General features: G+C 39.3%; 1 protein-coding gene across 3 annotated transcripts in view; it reads right to left on the bottom strand.

Annotated features, from left to right (window-relative positions):
• Positions 1-14,979: 14,979 nt before the first annotated feature.
• Positions 14,980-26,303, bottom strand: part of LOC118823365 (kelch-like protein 28) — a 48,712-nt gene continuing 37,388 nt past the window's right edge. For 2 of the 3 annotated variants that reach the window (XM_036592912.1, XM_036592911.1), the window contains exons 5-6: positions 17,554-17,762; positions 14,980-15,880 (exon numbers count right to left, since the gene is read on the bottom strand). In XM_036592912.1, the coding sequence (XP_036448805.1) occupies positions 15,717-15,880; positions 17,554-17,762 (373 nt within the window). In that variant the 3' untranslated portion in view covers positions 14,980-15,716. Of the gene's footprint in view, positions 15,881-17,553; positions 17,763-18,956; positions 19,005-26,303 lie in introns of those variants that run through there. The other variant, XM_036592913.1, reaches the window with a different exon arrangement.

Genomic DNA, 26,303 nt, shown 5'->3' with positions numbered 1-26,303 from the left:
CTCCGTACACCCGCTGAGAGGGCGGTGCCTGCGAGTACACGTTACGCAAGAGAAAACAAAGTTGCCCTAATATCGACGATACCCCTAATTACATCTAAAGTTTATTTAATTCATCTTAAATTAATTAATTTCCACAAACAAGCATTACTATCATGGTTGAAGACCAGGGTTTGGATAGGTACTGAAAGATTTGTAGCTAGCTACACATTTTGGGAAAGTAGCTAGCTACAAATTTTTCAGTAGCTATCCAAATCCAATTTAGCTACTTTTCCGGAAAAAAGTAGTGGCTACTTTTTAGCTACTTTCAAAGCACACTTGTCAGAATGTTTGTGTATCTCCACCTGACACACCATCATAAGCCCAACTGATAGTGTGAACAAGACACTGTATTTAATCATGTGCCAGAAAGAAACCTACAGGGAGATTCACTCGAAAGAGGCCCTGAATATAGCTCCCGTTAGGATGAAGCAATCGGAACCAAAAAAATACGCTACATACCTTGATGTATGTGTAATCGATTGCATTACATGCAATGCTGGAAGTGATCTCTGTTTTCTGCCAGACACATGAAGGGGTACGGGAGTATGCACCTGGAAGTTGCAAATGGAGATTAAATGTCTCGACAGCTATCTGGCGCCTACTTCATCACTCCAACGCAGGGGCATCCCGGCTTGTTCGAAGCTCCATATACGGAGGAGCACATTGCACATTGTTTCTTTCAGATTGATTTATCCTAGTGAGAGTAATTACAGAATATTCGGGGCCTCTTTCAAGTGAATCTCCCTGTACAATTAAAAAGCTACAAATATACAAAAAGAGCACCAAAAAGTAAGTTTAAGTGTAACCAACAACCAAACTTACACAACCAAAGGCGTGATATCCAACAAAAATCTAGACTAAGTAAAGGCAAAGTCAATCATTCCAGGTTTTTCCTAACAAAAATCAACAAAAATACCATACACAAACCAAACAATTTTGTGCAAAGTATTGTCAACTGTTGAAATAAAACTGCCCCAACTTAAACATTTTAGCAAGATGTGTACAGACATGACATTCAGAGTCCTTTGTTAAACTTCAGCAAGACTTCAGCCTCAAAATTCTCATCTGTGACTCTGGCTCTGTTTGAGGTGAGAATCAGGCCTGAATAATCTCTGCTGTTGTGGCTCCACAGCAGAACTAGATTTTAAGGTAAAACAACATAATCTTCCTTTGCTGTAAAATCGTTATAATACACAGTTCTAACACAGTTTTCACAATAAATGGTCTTAAACGCTGGAGTTAACGCATAACTGCTAAGATTGACGTGCAGACTGCTGGTCACACAGCAATGTTGACAACAGTCTCGCCTAGCTCGTAACTAATGAAACAGCAAAGAGAAAGATGCAAGACGAACATCGATCATTTGGAGACGAATGGACTTATTTGCATTTAAGCACTCCAGCTGATTTCCTGATACGTTTGATCTGCAACGAGGAACAGTCAAACATAAGTCGCGAAGCTGAATTCTTCTCTTTCGCCAGCTTCTTGTTCTAATTGTCCCTTTCCACCTTAAATGGCACAGCAGTACATTCTGGCGCCTCAGGCACCATTTAAGGTAGAACAGGATAATTTGAACAAGAGGTTGGTGAATGAGAAACTGACTAAAGCCTCGTCGAACTTTGAGAGACTCTTTTGCGGAAAAGTTTTCTGACTGAGGTGCGAGAAAAGCGGCTTAGGTTAAGCAGAGCAAAGTAAGTTTAAGTTTTCGTTTATATTATACTATGGTTATATTAGCCTATGGTAGTACATCAGCACATACTCAGACACATTTACAGCCGTGATGATAAAACGGACATAAAATGTTGTGCCTCCCAAGGTGGTTTCATTTTTGTTGAAAGGACAAAATGGCTCTTCTTACCATTTCGGTTGCCGATCCCTGAGCTAAGCCTACTCATGAGGGGTGATCAGCGCATGCCCGTTTGCTCGAACTGTCCGCAGCTCAGTCAGGATTGCACAGTCACCAGTATCCCACTTAACGACCGCGTTCTATGGCTCACATTTTGCGCGGACTGCCTGAAGCCTGTAGCAAAATAGTACCAAAATTATCACTATAGCTACACAAAAATTTGTAGGTGCTACAGCTATTAGCTACATTTCATAACTGTAGTGGCTACAGCTATTAGCTACAAAAATTTGTAGTTAGCTACAAAAAGTAACACATGACTTAGCTACTCCCCCATCCCTGTTGAAGACATACAAACACCAGGGCCAACTCTTTTTTTTTGGGCCCCCATCTTGCAAGTTGATTTACTGTGAAATAAAAGGCTAACTATTAACAATGACTAACACAAATACTAAATTATGTACATTTATAACTGGCTAATTTTTGTATTGCTGATTGGATGCTTGTTTGGGTTTCTAATAAATTGCAGTTTAATTTATAGACAATATTCTCAGCATTCTCGATCCAGGAGTCTGTGTCACCACACAGCATTCCTTTCTTGTCCAGTTAACTTTAAGCTTAGTTGGGCCTAACTCTGGGTGCAGTGGTGACAGCGTTGCTGTTTGCCTTTAAAAATGTTTTACTCATTACATATTTAGGTAATATAATTTCTTTTTTCATCTTTAGTGACTTCCTGATGTTTCAAGGAATTCGATGTGCATAATAAACATCTCACTTTCATGCAAGGCAATGCAGAAACCATTAGAGGGGAAGTGCCCAAAGTTAAAATGGCTCTAAAGTGCTGCATAAACACAAGTTTGTCTTGGTACTCAACTAACTGTTCATTTTCATTAAGAGTGTAGTCAGTTCTTCTGGATTTACAGAATGGTGTTCTGAAAACAAGCTGTAGAGAACACTTTTTCACTCATTTTTGCCATTTCTAAGCTTGCTTTCAGTTTTTGAATTATAGTTAGAGCAGTTAAAGTGCAGTCATGTCAGTTTTCCTCAAATGACATTAGACATGTCTTTTGGGATTTACATATATTTCATGAGTGGCCAGGAACAAGTGTAAATTTTGCTTGTACTTACTATGAAAATTTTCATCAAAGCTGAGATTTGCATAAAGGGTTTTATGCACAATTTGTGCACAATTTCATTTTACTCATGTTTCATGAATGAGTCCCATTTACCTTTGTAATACTAAACACTATCTAATTCAGCCTTTAACAGGATGTCTACACACTCCACCAAGAAATGGTCCTGAGCTGTACTGACGTCTCTGAAGTGGGCTTGCCACATACTAGATATGTCATGAAGTTACAATATTCTTTTGAAAAGATCACACATGGCCCTGCAAGATTACATCAGTTACATCAATTAACTAATTAATCTAGAGGGATATGCATCCAAGCACTTTTATGCAAGTTTGTTAACTTCTCCGATTACTTTTGGCCCCCAGATATCAAGAGACCACAGGGCTCTGATTCCCACATGATTCAACCTGTATAAATGTAAAAAATCACTGAATTAAAGAAGACATTCTGCACCTTAACTACAAAGCTAAAACAAGAAAAACTGTCACTGTTCAATTACTCACAGACTGCACTGAAGGTAAATGGGAATTACTTTGGATAATAAGTTAAGTTTCTGACTTAAATGTCACCTTTCACATTGAAATATAATAGCAAGCATTTATTGCATTTATGACAGTTTTCCAGGCTTCCAGTTTTACTTTGTATGTTTGTGCCTAGTTTATAGTTTTTTTTTTTTTAAATGCTGGTTTGTGTTTAATCTTCATGTTTCATGGATTTCCAGGCTCTCAACGTTCCTGTCTGCTTGTCTCACCCAATCCAATCCAATAAAATGCACTCACATGTACTTTGTCTTTTCATTTGCCTTGTCAGCCTCACCATTACATTTAGCATGGCCACAGCGATCCATACCATATTTGAGTACCAGTGTGTCATGTGTGTAGTGAGCAAGGAGGCTGATGTACCAGCACACTTTAATAAACAAAGCAGACTAGCAGAAACATTGAACACAAAACAAACTACTAAGCTTAAAAGAAACACTTTGAGCAAACCAAACATGAGGTAGTCACACAACAACTACATCTAACGAAGTGATGAGTAGACCAGATAAACACCAACTGAAACAAAGTGCTTGATAAAGGCAAGAACAAATAGGGAACACCTGAGAGAAGAACACAGGGAGGCTGGGAAAAGGGGCAGGGCAAAGAACCAAAACAAAAACACAAGCACATGGCAGAAAGCATGTTCTGCCTTGTTCCTGTGTCTATTTCTTGTGACCAAAAAAAGCATGAAACGTGACCAAACAGGAGACTAAACAGGGGACAGGACAGACTGGGACCTTCGACTAAACTGGGCATGGGACTGAATAACAGAAACAGGGACAGAGACTGTGACGGGCAGAGGGATAGTGACTGGAACAGGGACAGATACAAATCTAAAAATGTGCTCAAAAACAGTAACACTAAAAGGCACAAATAGTCTAACAGAAACGGGAACGGAAAAAAAAAGCTGGGGTAAAACATTGTCTAGACACAGGACTGAAAGTTCTTAGGTTGGGCAGTGGACTGCAAGGGTGGCCAGGGCGTAGGAAGTGGAAACGTCCGGGTCACAGAAAATCTGGAAGCAGACACCGAAACAGGATGAGAAGCCAGCACAAGTCCTGCACATAGAACCAGCTCAGGGGGAGTAGCAGTTCTGGAAGCCAGCACCGGAACATGACTGCACCAACATCCTCAGAGGCAGCAGGCACATCAGGAAGCTCAGCAGCAGCCAACAGTCGTGGTGCAGCTGGACTGGCTGCACCTTTACAGCCCTTACGTCCACGGCGATTGCGCTTCCTCCAACTCCTGCTTGAACGTCACATGCTCTTGGCTTATAGCAGGCTGAAGGGCTCGGGCCGGGGAGGCTTGAGCAGCGATGGTATGCCACTGGGCGATATACAGGTCAAAGCCTGAGACCCTTGGCACGCCCCACATACTGTCCTCCAGGGGAGACCAGCTCTCTCCCCATCCAGGATGGTGGAGGCACAGGTGGAGAGTAAGGCGGCCCTCTCATCCCCACCAGAGAGCAATGGCTGAAGCTGGCGGAATAGATGGTAACCCTCCTTAAGCCTGAGCTTGATAAAAGCTAAAACTAATGAGGAACACCTGGGAGAGGGAGGAGACAGAGACTACGGACAGGTGAGGATCCTAACAGGGAAAGTGGGGTGAAGAACCAAAACATGCGTGTTCAGCCAGAATGTGTGGGTGGAGCAATAGTGCAATCATAAAAAAAGCTCAATAAAAGGTAGATCAGAAGTTAATACTCATCCATTTTTGCTACTGTTGTTTGTGTTTACTGTTGACTTTAGATTTGCATGAGAAACCATATTACAATACAAGTTAACTTTCATAGTTTTGTTGTTCAATGGGTAATGAACAGATATTTCAGGTTCAGCTACCGTTCTGCCTGCTGGAAAAACACCATTTCTCTTCCAGAATGAAATTATACATGGTACTGTGATGTAGGTGATTCTCAGAAGAAACTCAGAGTCAAAATTCTGGTCCACACTCGGCTTTGCTTGAAATACTGATTGTCCTACAACCTTAGTTTTACGAATGAAGAACGAGAGTTCTTACTATGCTATAATCCTGTCTTCAGGCAGCACCACTGAATAAGTTTAAATCTTTTCACCAGTGAAGTGATATCTTAGCCTTAGACAGGCAGGCATTGAACCATGGCAGTGGCATAGGCCCCTCCCCTTTGAGATATATAATAATCCCTGAAGACTCTTGTTCTGTAGGACAACTCGTCCATTTTACTTAATTTCGAACCCGAGTTCTTACTATGCCAAACTGTGTACCACCAACCTCACTGGTCACAAGGACAGGACTGATGCACAGCCTTCCTAATCAAAGAGGCAACAGAAACATTTTTTACAGATTATACTTCACACTCACTGATTAAAGTTATAAATTCACAAGAACGCTTCACTGCTCTCAATTAATACTCAGAAATGTCTGGCCGCTTTGAGCACAGCGTGTGGAAAAGTGCCCTCTTCGGACTCATCCATGACACCACACTGGAGTGGCACCATGCTAAGATTCTAAATGAGCGGTGTCAGTCCACTTTTGCGTGCACACGTTGGTATGAACCACCTTTGGAGAGGTAATGAGCCCAGAGGCACTACTGCTGCTGCTACTGCCATAAGACCAGGAACATTCACACGCTGTAAAAGTGCTGGGAGGTAATGCCAGGCCAAAGGGAAGAACGAAAATTCGTAAGCTTTTCCCTGAAAAGATAACCTGAGATACTTCCTGTGCTACTCTAATATGGGAATGTGGAAAAAAGCATCCTTCAGGTCTACTTTGGTGAAATAATTTGCTTGTCTAATTGATCTGGAGAGGTGATTGTGTATAAGTATGAGAAAAGGCATGTTTCTCAGCGTTTTGTTCAGGATCCAGAGATCCAGGATTGGCCTCAGGCATCCATCTTTTTTTTGGAATTAGAAGGCATCTCTTGTAACATGTGTGACCGGTGCGGGTGTCAAAGGAAGGAATTCATAAAAAGAAGATAAAAAGGAAAAATACTATAATTACAGCTATAATTACCCAAGTCTCACTGCAATGAGCAATTAACCCACACACTCTGTAATAAAACCTCTACCACAGATAGGCACTCAAGTGCAAATGTTATTCCAAAATATAGATATAAAAATAATATCAATGGGCAGCTGGACAGCAAATCTTAAAATAGTACAAAAATACCCTAAAATAGGCAACTCAGTGCAAATATCTCAGAAGGTATCCATAAAAGAAAACCTGGGGGAAAACAGTGGCCTGCAAACAACCAGGCCTCGATCCACTGTTTAACCTGCAACCATACTCAACCACCCATGGACGAGCCGGAAAGCTGAGATTAGTCACTTAAAACAAACAGCTGCACTTTACGTGGAATACAAAGTCGGTTACTCCTTCAGAAGCTTCAGCACCCTATAGACCCGGTACTCAGGCTGGAGACCTGCTTCTTATTCCGAATGGACTTCTATTTTTCTAGTTTACCAAACTGCAATCACCAGGACTCGTTCTTCCAACAGCGACAGCAGCTCGTGCCAAACAATTAAAGCTCCCCTTTGTCTGCCCAAAAGCGGAAGTGAGGTAAATTCCAACACCGGAACTTTTATCGTCCCTACCAGGCATACAACACTACTTGCATGCGAAACTACAGGGAGTGGATAGATTGGAATGAGAACTAATCAGTCACTCTTTATACAAAGAAAGAAGTATAAAAATTAAATGGGAAAAAAAAAACTTTCTTTGTAGAATTAGTTTATGGCTTGCACCAACTTCTCAGGTCCACCAGATGGCAGCAACGAAGCTTTATTTTCCATCAACCCTACTACACATGTATGGCTTTCCCTCTTCTCTATCAGGTGAAGATGCCTTTTTCTAAAAGGGAGCATATCTCCTGCTTTTGATAAAGCTCTGCTAGGATTGACACATTTGTGTGACACCAGTGAAACTTGGAAGGCTGCTGGCAAACTGCCTTTTCAAGTAATATTTAGAATACAAGAGGAGGGAGCACACAAGCATTTCCACTTTTTTTCGTTTGAGACAGGCCTACTCTCACTTCAGAGGTGGGAAGGACTGTCTCCATATTGGGCAAACTGTTAACGTTACTGAATGCTTTGATGCCCCTGGAGTTTGATGCCCCATCAGGCTCATATGCTTTAAACTGTCTGTACTGCTCAAGGAGCTGAGTGGACAAAGGAATTATGGGGCATTGTGACATATTAAAAATCTGTTTTTGCCAACAGTATGGGAGTAATAAGGGCTGTGCTTGGTGTGTACAAGACCTTTGTGGCTTTGGCTGGCAAGGGGCCCTGTAACACTGATATGCTTGGTGTATGTATAAGCTTTGCAGCTGTCTTTAACAAAGCACTCAGTAGCACTACTTTCCTCTTCAGTGTGTGTGTCTGATGCGGAGTGAATGTCTCTGACTACATGTGTGCTCCCTCAGGAGACATTCAGGTTTGCAGTGGCATTTTGGTCGGCACGGGCAAGGGTTGCCACCTTTTTGGTGGCTGGGGTGGGTCTCTCCTGCTCCAGTGTCAAGCCTAATGAGCAATAGCAGGGTTTAGTCTGGTGTGGGTGTTGGATGGCCGGAGGCTGGCGAAAGGAGGACAGATTGCAGGCCCAACGGGGCATTATAGTACTGAGTCCTTCTGCTGCATCTCAAATTTATGGGTGATGTCTTGTACAACAGCTCAAAAAAGCCAGAGACCATGATGGGAGCATTGAGTTGAAGGTTCTACTCCTTCTAGTTCATTTTCGTTAGTGTCAGCCATAAATGTCACTGTGTGACAACTGAAAACCCTATGATCCTTCCTGAGTCCTGGGCCCTGCGCCTGACCACATGTGCAGGGAAAAATCAGGAGCCTTTTGTAGCTCTCTGTTCGTTTCTGGGTTGGCCTGACTTTCTAGGTCCCAAAGTAGGTGAGCCTGATATGCTTGGAGGATAGTTATGTTATTCAACATTGCTGCTGACTGCATAGCTGCATAGCTGCTTTGTAAGACTTTTCAGCTAACATGGCAGTAAGCCTGCAAGCCTTGGATGGAAGCTGAGGCTTCAGTGAGGTGGCAGGTGGATAGGTGACGAGCTACATACTCTTCCAAGGGTGGAATAGCCACGTAACCAAGATCCAGCGCTATGTTGATGGTAGCCCATGAATGAAAGGATTGGATGGGAGAACGTCTGCAATAGTTTTGCCTAATTTCACCTCCACTTTTAACCCATCCGTGCAGTGAAACACCACATACACACTAATGAACACACTAGGGGCAGTGAGCAGCCCTAGCCGCAGCACCCGGGGAGCAGTTAGGGGTTAGGTGCCTTGCTCAAGGGCACTTCAGTCACGTATTGTCAGCTCTGTGGATCAAACCGACGACCTTCTGGTCATAGGGCTGGTTCCCTAACCTCCAGCCCATCTGTGGTGAAATCTGGACAGCAAAGGAGAAGTCTAGAAAATGAGGGTTGGTGATAGCCCACCCATAGGCACCCAATAACATGGATGTTAGAGGAGGTAGGGGATCTGGCCATGTCAGCTTTTCCACCACACTAGTCAAAATGTCCATAAGTTCCTTATTGTATGGGCCTTAATGTGTGGTGGTCTTCGGAGTGCACTCATCTTTCTCTCTTTCATCACTACTCTGTGTGCCTACTTCAGCTTCCTCCATTTCTTTATTTTCTTCCCTACTGTCCCACTGATAAGAGCATAACTGAACCAACTCAGTGTGATGTGGGGCATCCTCTGGGCTGGAGGGAATATGCATGCCTGAAGGCTGTTGATGAGGGAATTTGCAGTTCAACCCCAAAACAGTAGGCTAAGGTGGAGCTGTGAGCATGGCCTGGGCTGGAATTTTTCATACTGTCGGAAAAGTTAAAATCTGTGGAGGAGGGTGTCAAGCGGGTAGCTGGAACAATGCATGCAGTTAAATGGGTCCACTAACGCAATTTCAACATGTTCCAAACCCAAACAATTGATGCATTCCCTGTGCTAATCCACTCTCTGCACGTTTTCTGCATATTTTGCAGTTCTTTGTTAGTTTCATCATGGTTGATGGAGAGCGTGTTCATCTGCGACAGGGCCAGCAGGCTAGCGTGTGTGGTGAGTGGCAGAGCTGACCCAGCCACACAACGCAAGACGAAAATGAGTAGTTTTGTAAAATAGCGTGAATAGTACTCTGACTGACACTACAGCACTCTGTATTTTACGAGAAATTATTACTATTATATATGTATTTTCCTACTTCTTCTATGATATGTCTGTTTCATTATGAAACAGGAAGCATGCAAAATGCATATGCTTTACTAAAAATCCAGTGAACTCTTGGTATTCCTCTTCAAAATATCCATACCTTAGTAAATGTATATTTTAAAACAAAGGGGGGGGGGAGCTGTTGTTTACATTGGTCATCAATCATAATGTTTTAATTTACATGATAAATTTACATTTTTAAAATTGTGTGTGTGTGTGTTCACTAGTGTGTATGTGGTGTTTCACTGCATGGATGGGTTAAATGCGGAGGTCTAATTCCGATGTGTTTAGACACAGTTAGCTAAAAGGTTCATTTCAAGAACAAAATCTGGGAGCCTGTAAAGGCAGGTGTTTATTTTTGTACTGGATACAACTGCACCACACAGATAAATTAACAGGCAAAAACATATCCTCTCTCAGTGCTTGTAAAATTGTAAAAAATAAATACTGCATCTATTTTCAAAGGCAAGGGCGCCCAACCCTGGTCCTGTTGATCTTCCACCCTAAAGAGTTTAGTTTCAATATACCTGGCTCTAATATTCAGAAAACATCATACTATATGTATTACACTAATGAATGCATTTTTACTGTATTATTTTGACATACTATTTAGTATGGTAGTATTTGGTTTTGAACACAGCCAGATCCTATTGAAGACCTTCATTAACTGAATCAGGTGTTTTAGATTAGAATTGGAGCTGAACTTCGCAGGGTGGCGGATCATCAGGACATGGGCTGGGCACCCCTGGTCTAAAGTTTTTCTTTTCATGTCCAGTAACAATCCACAGGTTAAAAAAGATAATCACCTCACTTCAGAAAGGAGTCAGACACATCCATGAAAAACGGACAAAAACAAACTGGGTGATTAACATTGACATCAGTTTCAAAGAGCTCTCGAGACAGCAGGACAAAATCAGAGCCCAACGCTGATCTTGATTTCACCTAGGTTCCCTCATAAAACAAGCACTTTGGTGAGAGTGGTGGCAAGAGAGTAGTTAGGCCATGATTAAGAACTAAAAAAAAACAAACAAACAAACAAAAAAAAGGTTTCCATGTACATACATCCCTTTACTTTGCAGGTTCACGTTGCTGATTACACAAGATACATATATGGCCATTTCTTTTGGGCAGTGAAAAAAGAACTAATGAAACCACCTCAAAGAAACATCACTAAAATTGTCATTACTGCATGCAACAAACAACACATTTCAACAAAGAATGACAAATCCAAGATCACGCCAGCGTGATTTTCTAGCTTTTAAATGCTCTAACCACATGAACGATGAAATAGTTTTATATATGACTTTTAACATTATTATTACAATTATTAGTAAACAGTTTCTTTTCTCACATGTATCTAGTATTTGCGCCTTCATGACCAGATCAATTTATTACATAAATCTGCTGTATGTTTAATTACATTGCCAATAATTATAGTTCTAAAAAATGTACAGAAAGTCATTATTACTCATGGATAAATAACAGCACTATTTATTGCTAAACCAAGACATATGTCTTCATGTTCCTTGTTTTCCTCTTAAAAATTATATGCCTTACATTATGATCCTATTGAATGATCATAATTTGCAAGACAGAATAATGAATGTGGAATCATATCTAACCAACAAATTTTTTGCTTCTTTGTTTCAGTGCTACCTTGTGTAATAAAACTAAATAATTTATCCGTTTTTGTGGCCATGATCACGAAAAATTAAGTAGTTTATTCAAACATAGGGTCCTTTACATTAATTTCTTCTCCGTCAGCAACAAACTATATTCCTAAGGCAAAAACTGAATATTCAGAATATAGGAAAACATGTTCAATGACATATGAAATAAATTTAGCATAGGATCCTGAAATCCTAGAAGAAAAAACACAAGTCATACATTGCAGTCACAGCAGTCTTGGCAATAAGGAGAGGACATTACAAAAGGGATAATGGTCTTATTGCATTGACAAAATGTCTTCAACTCAAGGTATCAAATGACGTAAGTGCAATGAAGAGCTCCGTATTAAGCTATGCCTGTGTGCAAAAATCACCCAATGCATTAGTATGTTCAATCTCATGCCTCTATGACAATTTTGTACTGATCAACTTGAGCCTTTACACCAGTGACATAACAAGACCCATTCAAAACGTTTTAGAACATGTAAGCCCTTAATAAAACTGTCCAAAACAGCACAATAGTTTTTATACAAGCTTAGTATGAGAATCCCAACGATAACTACATTTTAGAACATATACTTTATAGCCAAAACTATGAGGACACCCATCGTAATTATTTAGTTCAGGTCTTTCAGCCACACTTATTGCTACCAAGTGGATACAATTAAGCAAATAGCCTTGTAACTGCCACATACAAACACTGACAGTACAATGAGTCATACTGAAGAGCTTGTTGACTTTAAACAAAAGTTTGGTGACTTTAACATAGGATGCCACCTTTGTCACAAGCAAGTTTGTTAAATTTCTGTCCTGCTAGATCTGCCCCAGTCAACTGTAAATGCTATTATTGTGAAATGGAAGTGTCTAGGACCAACAACAGCTCAACCATGAAGCAGTGCTGGCGAGTCCACATAGAGCCTATCCTCTGTTGCATCACTCACTACAGAGTTCCAAACTGCCTCAGGAAGCAACATCAGTAAAAGTTGGGAGCTTCATGAAATGGGTTTCCATGGCCAAGCAGTTGCATACAAGGCTAAAACCAAAATGCACAATGCCAACGGTCAGATGGAGTGGTGTAAAGTATGCCGCCATTTTAGACAATCAAATGCTTCGAACTTTGTGGCAACAGTCTGGCATCACCGCCAGGCCTTCTTGTTCACAACATCAGTGTCTGACCTCACAAATGCTTATTTGACTGAATGGGCACGTATTCCCACAGACACACTCCAAAATGTTGTGGAAAGTCTTCTGAGAGAGTGGAGGCTGTTATAACTGAAAAAAGGGGGCCAACTCCAAATCAATCTCCATGGTTTTGGAATGCGATGGGAAACAATCTTACATGGGTGAGATGTACAGGTGTCAACATACTTTTGGCCATATAGTGTATTTCTTATGGAATTTGTCAAATGAGCTACTGCAAAATTATCATCTTAAATTTGTATTAGAAGCAGTGGCTTTCTCATGCTAATGAAATATCATGATGTATATAATTTTTGAAAACCTGTGTGTCTTGTGTTGCTGAATCTATCTTTGCATGTACTGAACAGTTTTCTAAGAGTTGGAATAGACTTGAAGTTGTTCTCAAAAAGATTTCTGTGACAGATTTATAATCATCTAACCCAAATTCAAGTCTATGATTAGTTTGGGTCTGGGAAATTCACCTTAGATAACAAGAAATACACATCCCTTAATGCTCCATGTCAAATGTTTAACATGAAAACAATTAGGAATGTTATAAATTAATGTAAATAAATTAAATGTCTGTTAATAAGTGCTAGCATTAGCTGTCTCTGTAAAAGAACAATAGAAGTGACGCATCAGACAGCATAAGGTGCAAAAATGTAAAAGACAGCTAATGCAAAAACGTCTTGTATCTACTTCACTCAATTATGATTATTTTTATACACGTGACCACTTTATAAAACCGGTTCTTCGGCTACTGAAAATACACTTTTTATTCATGCAAAGTTCATTATCATTAGAAGCCTTGGATAAGCTCTTTGCCTGTTTACACTAAACTTTCTCTTCAATTCATAAGCTGATATGAAAAAGTGAATAGTTCTAATGTGGGTTGTGTTATGAACTTCTCAAATTGTGTTTCACAAGGTGGCTATTTTAAAAATTTCAACGTATAATCATTTCTATGTGTATCTGAATGAATGTAGTCAGTGGAGGACACTGTTGCAACCTACAAGTATATACTTGTAAGTTAACAGGATTTATATATCAATTATATATGTCATTATATATATTAATTATATTTTACCATCCGTTCTCACATTCACTCTCATAAGTCACTTAGACCAAGCTTATTCATGATTAGGTATTTGTCTTACTCAGTTAGTAAGCTAGTAGACACAGATATTAATTCGGTTCATTATATTAGGAAATTCTGAGAAATTTGTTTTTGAAGCACAGGTAAACATAAATAGATCATTGGGCAGGGCAACTTGCCAGAGCATATTCATCCCAACACTGAAAAGAATAACAGTTAATATGCTGTTAACATGTAACAGATTTAAAAGAACCAAACACTGCAAGACGACACTGACAAAAACCCGAATTGTTAACTAGCACCAATGGCATTTTTCTAAAACTCCTTTACAATGGCTAAAAAATACAAAAAAAGGCATGGTCACATTCAGTGCTGAAAGTTGAAAGGCGGGAAACAAAAACAAAAAATGGAAAAACTGATAGGACGTTTGTACTGGTTAAAAAAATGACTGTTCTACAGCTACCAAGGAAGAGATGAGCTGTGTAGAACTTGGAAGATTTCTTAAGAGACCAAAGTGGAACATGAATATACACTGATCAGGCATAACATTATGACCACCTCCTTATTTCTATGCTCATTGTCCATTTTATCAGCTCCATTTACTACATAGGTGCACTCTGTAGTTCTACAATTACAGACTGTAGTTCATCTGTTTTTCTGCATACTTTGTTAGACCCCTTTTACCCTGTTTTTCAGTGGTCCAGACCCCCATGGACCCTCACAGAGCAGGTACTATTTGGGTGGTGGATCATTCTCAGTACTGCAGTAACAGTGATGTGGTGGTGGTGTGTTAGTGTGTTTTGCGCTGGTCAGAGTGGATCAGACACAGCAGTGCTGCTGGAGTTTTTAAACACCTCAGTGTCACAGCTGGACTGAGAATAGTTCACCAACCAAAAATATCCAGCTAACAGCGTCCTGTGACCACTGATGAAAGACTAGAGGATGACCAACACAAACTGTGCAGCAGCAGATGAGCTATCGTCTCTGACTTTACACCTACAAGGTGGACTGACAAGGTAGGAGTGTCTAATAGAGTGGACAGTGAGTGTTTAAAAACTCCAGTAGCACTGCTGTGTCTGATCCAATTGCACCAGTGCAACACACTAACACACCACCACCACATCAGTGTTACTGCAGTGCTGAGAATGATCCACCACCCAAATAGTACCTGCTCTGTGAGGGTCCAGGGACCACTGAAGAACAGGGTAAAAGGGGGCTAACAAAGTATGCAGAGAAACAGATGGACCACAGTCTGTACTTGTAGAACTACAAAGTGCACCTATATAGTAAGTGGAGCTGATAAAATGGACAATGAGCGTAGAAACAAGGGGGTGGTTATAATGTTATGCCTGAGTGGTGTATTCAGTCAATGCACACCTACCCACATCCCTTACTCAGTAACTCAGTGCAGATAACATTTACAGGCGATGCACTAGAGGATATATTCTACATTGTTGAGTCAAACTAAGTGTAAGAGAAAGAAAGACAGCCCTTTTAAGTGAGAGTATTTTTTTCACTTTTTTTGAAGCACTTTAGATGCAGACATTTCAAACCCTTCCAAAGAGTTCATCAACGTGCCTGAGCGCTTGTCGTGCACGCACACACGCGCACACACGCACACACACACACACACACACACATTCATTCTTTCTGTGACATGCATACATATCAGAGACAGGCATAGACCCAAAGATAAAAGAAACAGAAAAAATCTGCTTGTAACCTTTATGTCTAAGGTTTAAAAAAAGAAGACAATAACTGTCGTTTCCAACCGAAAATGGACAGACTTTTCCTGTCATCCTCTGTCTAGTGCTTTGCAGACTCCCTACAGCTGTGAAGGACTCACATTATCCAAGCTCTTTTCCAGTCTTACTCCTTCTACTACTGTGAACCCAAAAATCCTTAACGGCACCTCCTGAGGAACACGGTTCCAAAGAAGAATTGGGAGTAGACAAAAGAAATGCGAACAATTTTTGTCTCTCTTCTCTTACACAGTATCCTACACAAATTACAGAGGTGCCCAGGGTCAAAGGGCAGTCAGGCCAAAGTTACAGCGGCAGTACATCATGCCACTGGAGTCTAGCCAGCTGTCCGAGATGGGATCATAGCGCTGCACTGTGTTCAGGTATGATGATCCTGAATGACCACCCACCACATAGAGGTAGTTGTCCACAACAGCAGAGCCAACCCCTGAAAAAAAGAAGTAAATACTGCTTAAATTTTAGTTCAGAAGTCCAGAACAGAAAACACATCATATCATGAAAGGGGGATTCGTTCAGTATTTACAAAAAAATAACTAAAAAACATAACCAATCTTTACAAAATGTAGTTCCCATTAAATCAATTAAAATTGTCCTATTTCTGTCCTACCCCATTGAGATCATTTAAACCCTATATTTCATTGAAAATAGTACAAAGACAACACATCAAATTTTGAAACTGAGAAACTTTCTTGTTTTTTGAAAAATATATGCACATTTTGAATTTGATGTCAACAACACATTCCAAAAAAGTTGGGACAGGGGCAACAAAAGGCTGGTAAAGTTGTGTAACGCAAAAAAAAACCTGGTGGTTGATTGGCAACAGGGCAGTAACATGATTGTGTATAAAAAAGAGCATCCCAGAGAGGCTGAGAGAGTTAAGATGAGGAGAGGTTCACTACTCTGTGAACATGACATGATACGATCAAATAGTGCAACAATTCAAGAATAATGTTTCCCAAAGTAAAATAGGAAAGAACTTCTGCTTTTCATCATCTATGGTACATAATAACATTAAAAGATTCAGAGAATCTGGAGAAATCTCTGTATGCAAGAGACAAGGCTGAAAACCAGTATTTGCTGGCCATAATCTTTGGGCCCTCAGGTGGCACTGCATTAAAAACAGCATGCATGGGGTCAGGAACACTTCCAAAAACCACTGTCTGTGAAAATGGTTCGTTGCTGCATCCACAAATGCAAGTTAAAACTGTAAAATGCAAAGAAGAAACCAGGATCCAGAAATGCTGCCACCTTCTCTAGGATCATGGACACTGTGTCCTCTGGGCTAAAGACCACCCAGCTTTTTATCAGTGCACAGTTCAAAAGCCAGTATTCATGATGGAATGGGGTTCATTAGTGCACATGGCATGGCGTGCACCTCTGTGAAGGCACCATTAGTGCTGAATGATGTATACAGGTTTTGGCAACATATGCTGCCATCCAGATGACGTCGTTTTCAGGGAAGGCCTTGATTATTTCAGCAAGACAATGCCAAACCACATTCTGCATGTATTATAACAGGATGACTCCATAGTAAAACAGTCTGGGTGCTAAACTGGCCTGCCTGAAGTCCAGATCTGTCACCCATTGAAAACACTTGGAAGGTTATGAAATGCAAAATACAAGAAATGAGCCCCCGAACTGTTGAGCAGCTGAAATCCTGTATCAAAATAACAATGGGAAAACATTTCACTTTCAAAACTACAGCTGTTGGCCTCCTAGGTTCCTAAATGCTTACAGAGTGTTGTTAAAAGAAGAGGTGATGAAACACAGTGGTAAACATGCCCCCCTCCCAACATTTTTTGCAATGTGCTGGTGGCATCAAATTTAAAATGGGCATATATCTTCCAAAAAACAATAAAGTTTTTCAGTTTCAACATTTGATATGTTATCTTTGTAGTATTTTCCTTTAAAAATATGGTTTACATGATTTGCATATCATTGCATTCTGTTTTTATTTACATTCTGCACAGCATCCCAACTTCTTTGGAATTTTTTGCAATTGGGGGTTGTATGTTGGGAAAATGTTCACATTGCATCCAAATACAAACTAGGTGGATGGAAACTTTAAGGATACACATCTTTTTAATTAACACAGCTTACCTGTGCGAGGTTCATTCATGGGTCGACATGCTGTCCACTGGTTCTGGTGGGGGTCATATCTTTCGATGCTTGACAGATGTGATACACCATTGTGTCCTCCAACCACAAATATGAACCCTAACATGACTCCCACTCCAAAGTTTATCCTTTTATTGGCCATGGGTGCTACCAATTCCCAGGCATCTTTGCTGGGGTCATAGCGCTCCACACTGTAGAGAAGCAAAGTTTGAAAAAGTTTAATAAAGCATTTGGCGTCTGCCTTATATATTATATGGAGTCTGGCTTTATTTTATGTTTTCTATATAATAATAGGCTGTGTGTATGTACAAGAACCAGTCTGAACATTTCATGCCATTAGGTTTAGGGGTTTGAAGAAAACAGACCTATTTTTTTGCTAATGCAAGTTCAATCTAATGGTGAACTGCTGTAACTAATGTGTATTACTATTTTCGTTGAGAAAAAGAGCATTTTTGCCTGTTTTTGCCCAGTTGCTATTTTGACAAGCTTTGGGAAATGCTAAGACTTGCAGATAGAGTGGTGCAAAGGGAGGGTGAGGTACTTGAAATCTGCCAGCTCAATGCTATTTCGAAACCATTTTGGTCCAAATCTGCGCTTGCACTAACACATCAGACCTACTCTGCAAATGTAAATGCAAAATTTTGTCTAATGAAACTAAAGTCTGACTGACGGTGTCATGTTCAAAGCTGATGTAAAATAATCTATATAAACATATATAATCCTATGCCTCTGTTAAGCTCTGTATTACTTATAAAACCATTGTGTTGTTTATGGAATAGTCTTTGACCTTTGACTAGTCTTTCACAGTCATCTTCAGGTGTTTTCAAATGAACTAAAGAAAACAAGTTTTTTTATCAGCTGCTAAATCTGCCTCCCGAAACCTACTTGTATCTCTGCTCTTCATAACTCAGCTTCAGCCTGAGGAAGCAGACGTTAACTAAATGGCTAGCTGATCCTAGCCAAAGTAAAATTTTAGCACTTTTTACAACAGGTATTGTCACAAAGCAGCTTTAAAGAAAAAGCTACTGTTCTTACTTTGCTGTTTTAGAGTAAAATAGTGGCTATTCATTGAACTTACAATCTGTTGCATATGTTTTATTGCGAGTGCCTGTTTGCTAGCGTAGCTATTTTAGTTAACATATGGTTTACCCAATTAAAATACGGTTTTGTCACAGTTTGGGAGAAAGACTGTGATACAAAAAAAAAGTGTAATACAGCTTACCCCATAAAGTCACAGCACAAGTAATTATGTTGCTCTCAGATTTGTTTTTCATGGTCTTAATGACCTGAACAGTAATCTGATCAGACTGCAGGTGAGTGAGTATCAAGTTAACTTGTCATGCACATGTTGTACACGGACAGATATCTTAAATTACTTAAATTACACTTTGGAAGCAGAGTGTCATGCGAGACTCCACAGATGGCACTCGAACCTGTGAACACATAGCATTTATACTTAGCACTCTCATCATTGCTATGTTCTATGTGATATGATACAGGTTTCAAACATGTGCTTGTAGAGGCGAACCTGCTTAGCAAATCTCTCTTTAAATCACATTGTGTGGGGCTAGTGCATTAATGGCTAGTGGAACATTTTCTCTCAATCTCATGATCCAACATCATGTAAAACTTGTCAGTTAATCTCTCTCGCGCTCTGTTTCAGTTTATGTGTGTATTTAACTGTGTGAGAGGCTGTTTAGCTGGATAAACTGCTGTTTTTGCAAATGATTTTACTGACAGAAAGATACTACACAGGTATCAGTGAATTTATTCAATTTAAAAGCTGTGAATGTAATATACTGTCTCTAAGGTTGACATCTATTAATGTAAGCTAACGTTCAAGGAGCTGATGAGCAGTAGAAGTCACAAAAAATTACATGATGAACTGAGTAATCCACCCTTGCTACGCCATTATCTTTGACTCTTAAACAATAATAATAATAATAATAATAATAATAATAATAAAATAATCAAAATAGCCTCTGGATTTTGGTTTATGATATAATGCAACACAATAAACACTAAAAATTCTAAACATTTTCAAACTCACCCAATGAGTTATGCCTGGCCCACACTACAGGACAATTGGGCCAATTTTAAGGCCAATTTGCTCCTCCCAGCAATCGCAAAAAAGGTCTCCCGGTATCAGGTTGATCTTAAATGGGTATTTTCTCAGATTATCTTGTGTGGAGTGTCTATAATCCAATCTTTACTCCTTCAATCTACTCCTGGTCCTGTTGGGCCGTGCCAATGGTGAACTGAAAATATTACATGTTCAATATTTATCACTCAGTATCCTGTAGTGTGGGGTGGATGCTGAGTCTCTGGTGATGCGTAGTGTTAATATTATACCTGAAAGACTGTCAACCAATAAGAGCCAAGCTGAACTTGTCAGTGTGTACAAAAGAAGTTCTGTACATGGCTAAATTGAGAACAATTTATCTTAATGTGTGTATGTATACATGTATTCACCTCAAGCTCGCGTTACTGCACTTATTAGCCCTGTTGACCTCTTCTGCTTGGCTTCTTCCATCCAGAAAGCACATGCCACTAGCATAGCAATAGCCCTGCTATTTTTAGATCTAAAGTCACATTAGTTTGCAAAAAACTCCTGCAAGGGAACCACTGGTCAGGACTCTTGTTCTAGAGCATAATCTGAAAGTGTGTGGTGTTTAATTCAGAGCAGATCACGTACTGTGGGGGACTTTGAAGACTAACAATGATCAACAACAGAAAGAAAATTGTTGAAAAATATCATTATATGTGGGGTTTGTCACGTTTTCAACACTGGTTAGGATTTTTAAAATTCTGTAGAGTGTGCCAGGCATAAGATGATGCTGGATGACATCTTTAGCATCCTACAAAGTGCTGGCATAGATGGTATTCTAAAGAAACGAACGTTGCGAAAGATCTGGCTCAGTTCATTAGATTTAGATGAAATGCATACTTCCTTAGCCTTTGGTTGCAATTATAATTTGTTTGGCTTCAAAGCTTCACTTGAAAAGACCTCCAAGTGTTTAGCACAACTTACCCGTTTTCTGTTCCCTGATATGATAAAGGCCTTGACACACTGAACATGATTGCGGAGTATTTTTAGACAACAGCAAATTGATCTGATCACTTGTATTACTGAAAATATTCTACATGGTGTGGATTTAGTGATTCTGAGGCTCATTTTGAGATTCTTGTAAGAATAGTACAAGATTATTTAACTCATGTATGAGTAAGTGATATCTCACTATATTAGCAGCTAATTTTGTTTGTTTAAAGAAATATGCTTAAAACAAGCTTAATTATGTGCCAATATTGTGAGATTTTTGGTACAGAGTAACACAGAAGTAATAAGTATTTTTTTATTTCTTTTGTTTTGCAGAAAGTAGTAAGTAATGTATTCCCAGCAGAGTTTGTGAAAGGTAATTAGTAACATGAATGGATTACTTTTCGAGTAATTATCCCAACACTGTCATCTATACTAACATTATTGCTCACATTAAGTATGGCCTGCTGTACCTGGGCATCACTATAATCTACCTGAAAAACAACTTTGGGAGTGTAGTGACAAACTTTTTCCTTTCCTGCCACTTTCAATATGTCCTAAAAGCAAATGGCACAAGCAAGCGACAACAATAAAACCAAAATGCTCACATTATAATAAATCAACCTGTCTATACCAGCTGCGAGCACCAGAGCCCAATGAGATGTGACGGGATAGTTTTGACGGCTCACATTTCTATCACCCCCACCCCCCAGAATGAATGCAAAGAAATGCTTCCATGAAGTGGAGAAAAGATGTCTACAACTCTTCCAAAAAATATTATACAGATTTTAGCAGAAAGGTAACAATTTCATAAAGTTCTCATAAAATTCCAGCTCCAGAATGAGTGGTAAAACTCTCCTTTTACTTTTCCCAACTGGAAAGAAGCCCACTTGGTGTCCTGTTTAGCAAGGAACAAAGATCTTTGTCACTTGAAAATATCCTGCTCACTTGTTTGTTTATGTTGCTGCGCAATACGGCTCGGTACTAATACTTTTTCCTTATTTCTGTTTGTACTTGGTTTCTTGGTTTTCTCAGTCAGAGAGACAGTCATTGTCTGTTTCCGTTGTAGATGACCCAGCCTCGGGATCTTTGTTTTTGAAAGACCCTGTTAGTAACCATTAATCCATGATGGATGAATTCCATATGAATGAAAAGAGAAATGGGTAACACTTTACAATATGGTTCCTTAGTAACCTAGTCACTATGCGCCAACAACTTGTGAAGGAACATAGTAATTATCAATAAGTAATAATGCCTTGCTTCATTACTAATGAAGGAACATGAGAAGGCACTGGTTGTTCCTGCAGTACTTAACATCTGAATAAACAGATTAACTAATATAATAACTAACAATAACTAATACAGTAACTTAGCTTAACTAGTATTTTAACTATAACATTAAAGCCACAACATTAAAACCACCTCCTTGTTTCTACACTCATTGTCAATATTATCAGTTCCACTTACCATATAGGTGCCCTTTGTAATTCTACCATTACAGACTGTAGTCCATCTTTTTCTTTGGTCATTTTGTTAATCCCCTTTTACCCCATTTTTTAATGGTCAGGACCCCCACAGCACCACCAAAGAGCAGGTATTATTTTGGTAGTGGATCACTCTCCGCACTGCAGGGACACTGATGTGTTGCTGAAGTGTGTGTTGCGTTGGTACGAGTGGATGAAACACAGCAGTGCTGCTGCAGTGTTTAAACACCATGTCCACTCACTCTCCACTTTATTAGACACACCTACCTTGTTGGTCTACCTTGTAAACGTAAAGTCAGAGACAGTAGCTCATCTGTTGCTACACAGTTTGCGTTAATTATCCTCTAGTGGTCAGTGATCACAGGACGCTTCCCACAGTATGCTATTGGTTGGATATATTTGGCTTGGTTTTGGTTCTCAGTCCAGCAGCGACACTGAGGTGTTCAAAACTAGCAATGCTGCTGTGTAAGAACCAGATAAAAGGGGGCTAACAAAGTATGCAATAATAATAATAATAATAATAATAATAATAATAAAAAATATAGCCGCAAGCGGCAATGAGCGGGTCCAAGAACACATAAGCACAAGAAGCTCTTATGCACTTTGAGCCAAATAAGCCTAATAAGGCCTAATGCAGTTTGGGCCTTATAGGCAGAGAGGCTGACCTTCATCAAAGATGTTCACAGAGTTTTGTTCAGATTGACCTTTTGACCTTGGTATAATAAGCTGTAGTCTTTAAATGAACAGTTCAAAATACCAGACAAGGAGTCCATTTATGACATAACATGTAATTACAAAGTTATTCATAACAGTGAACTGAATCACAAGGCACCTCTTATTTATCTGTAGACTTTGTAGTATCATTGTAATAACAGCTTTAAACATTTTAGGTATTTTTGAGTGCTAAATTGTCCCCATATGGGCCAATCTCGATCAAATTTTGCAAACCACATCAGAGTCTCAATATATAGAAAACTTTACAATTTTGAGATGATCGGACCAATGACTGATGAGCTATATCAATTTAAGATAGCAATGCCATGGCCGCAATGATTCAGTGATGGAGGCTGACCACAATGAGTAAAAAATTGAAAATGTGTTGGATAATTATTTACCTAGAGAGGCTACAGAGTATTTCTAGACCAGTTTTGAGAAGTTAGCTTCAAATTCCACAGACTAGTTCAAAAAGTGCTATTTTCAAACAGTTAATGATTGAAAAAAAGTATACATTTTTTAATACACTTGTAATGAAAAAATTGTTTGGAACACTGCACTGCATGAGGTTATCTAAGTTGTTTGACCAAAAATGAAAATCTGTACAAGATATACTTGATTTTAATCAATAGCACCCCCCGGTGGCCAAATATTTTGAAACTTCACAGGTTGTTAGAAGGTGGAGAGATAGAGATGGTTGTCAAGTAACATGATGATTGGCCAATGGTAAGCCTGTCAAATGGCTGCTGAAAGCTTATTGGCCGATGGCAGCCATAAATTTCAATTTATCAAAGTGTCCTTAAAGATTCACTCGTATTCACTTTCTAATAGATGGTACGTGCAAAGTTTCAACTTGATCGGATGTACGGATGCTGAGAAACAACTATGTAGCATTTACAGCACCCCCTAATGACATATGTGCACAAAAATCGATAGTCTACCTCAGAGTCTACTTACGAAAAAGCCTATCAAGTTTCAAATTTTTTGGGCGAAGGATTCTTGAGTTATAGATTTTTTTAATTAAATAAGAATTATTTTGAATTATTCCAGAAGGATTAATTAGCATATGGCAGCCATACTGTTTCTAAAATTAAAAATGTGTTCAATAATTATTAAGGTTCAGGCTATGCTGAATTTTTTGACACCAGAAACATGAAGATAGGATGAAAACCGTAGGACTAGTTCACAAAAGTAGGTTTTGCATATTATGCAAATTAGCTCAAAATCTAAGTAGGCAGAGCTAAATGGTCCAAGTTACAAGTTGTTTTGTTGGACCCAAGGAACCAGGAAAAAAATGTATTTTGTCTGTAAAAAGTCTGGGTAAGGAGTTACAGGGCTAAACGCATTATGGTGTGCCATAGCACCCCCTTTAGTCCAATTGGGCTCATGTCGAGTGCCTGAGTAGAGAGGGCAGAGAGTATTTCTAGACCAATTTCAAAAAGTTTGGATCAAAATCCAGAGACTAGTTCGAAAAGTATTGTTTTCAAACAGTTAACGATTACAAAAAAACTATGCAGTTTTGTAATAAACATGCATTGGCAAAACTGTTTTGCACACTGCAATACAATAGAATCATGAAGGTCTTGGGTCAAATTTGTAATAATGTAGTAATAGCATGAAATAACAGGCATATTTTTATGAATAGCGCCCCAAGTGGTCAAATCTCTTGAAACTTCACTGGTTATTAGAAATTGGCTACATATAGACACCATTCAAGTTTCATGATGAATGGTCAACATTAAGCCTGTCAAAAGCCTGCTAAATGCTGATTGGCCAATGGCGACCATAAATTTCAATGTATCAAATTGTCCTTAGAGCATCACTTATGCTCTGTCTAATAGATTGTGCCTTCAAAGTTTCAGCTTGATTGGTTGTACAGATGCTGAGAAACAACTATGTAGCATTAACTCCGCCCCCTAATGATATATGCGAACAAAAATTGATACACTACCTCAGAATCGTCTAGCAAATAAGCCTGTCAAGTTTCAAATTTTTGACTGGAGGGTTCTTGAGTTATAGATTTTTAAATTCATTATGAATTATTTTGAGTTTTTCCAGAAGGGTTCATTAGCATATGGCAGCCATATGGTTTAGAAATGTCAACATTTTTTTGATAATTATTGAGGTTCAGGCTCTTCTGAGTTTTTTGACACCAAATACATGAGCATGGGGCAAAAACTGTAGAACTAGTTCGCAAAAGTAGGTTTCGCATATTATGCAAATTTGCAAAAAATCTTTGGGGTCGGAGCTAAATGGTTCAAATTGCAAAGTTGTTTGTTTGGACCCAAGGAATCAGCAAAAAAAGACTTTGTCTCAAAAAAATTTGATTTGGGAGCTATAAGGCAAAATGCCGTTTTCAGCGCTTTAGCGCCCCCTTTAGGCCGATTGGGCTGATGTTGTGCTATTGACTACGTGCTACGTGAGCAAAAACAATAGGGTCCAAATAATAATAAAAAGTGAGGAAAAAGATGCAGTTCACCTTTTTATGAGGCCAAAACTAATCTCAACACATTTACTGACATACTCAAACTTGTGTGTGTTTTTTTTTTTTGGGAGATCAAGCAACATTTTTTTTAAGTAAAATCCTCCTTTAAAGGTGATCAAGTAAACAACCCTACATTTGCTTTACTTGTCACTGTATGTTCCACCCTAGAAATCGCGAAACGTGAATTCTCTGAAGTTCTGCTGCCTTGCCGTAAACAAGAATAGATGTGCCTACATTTGGATGCAAGGTTACTAGTGAGTCATGTTTTCAAGTCCTAGATCATGTAGGCAAATAAACACCTAGTTAGATTCTGTATTTCAGTTAAAAGGACCACATGACGTGCCCCTCGGAGAAATGTTTTCATATCTCTTGCGACTAAAGATGTTTTTGGCTGGTTTTTGGAGCACTGAGCATTCTGACTTTAATCAGACTAATAATACAAAACTGATATGTAGAAGTCTAAGAAACACACATTGCTTTGACATCTCTGATGGGTCTATATAGGATAGTTAATGCTAAATTCCTGTCTGTTTGCTGAATCAACGAGATAACACTGTCAATAAATCACCATGCCCAAGCAAAAAACGGCTATGCATGATCGTAACCCTTATCATTCAGAAACACCCTACAGCATCCTGGAAGGTAGTTAACCCTGCACAGCAGTCTCTTTGTGTCCGGACTCTGGTTTGATCATGTACAGTCACTGTACAGTGTTGTGCAGCATCCAAAAATTTGTGCACCGGCACTGACACTCCACAACTGACTCCACTCAGCCTTCAGCCATTGCTACATTAAATTAAAGCCATACTGAGACCCCAGAAAGCCACAGCAGGTCACATGTGACCTGAAATTTACATAGAGACAGCCAGTCAGTCTTTTAGATGAACAGACAAATCGTCCCCTTGGAATTATAAAGTTCTATCTGACATTTTTGTCAAAATTGAGTTATTTACATTTTCTTACTCTGTTACAAATGCATAAAATTATGTGAGGTGTTTTTAAGTTATATACA

The sequence above is a fragment of the Colossoma macropomum genome, unplaced genomic scaffold (genome assembly GCF_904425465.1).
Source record: "Colossoma macropomum unplaced genomic scaffold, Colossoma_macropomum, whole genome shotgun sequence".
Classification (NCBI taxonomy): Eukaryota; Metazoa; Chordata; class Actinopteri; order Characiformes; family Serrasalmidae; genus Colossoma; species Colossoma macropomum.
The sequence above is the reverse complement of the archived record's forward strand: the minus strand, read 5'-3'. Positions and strand labels throughout refer to the sequence as shown.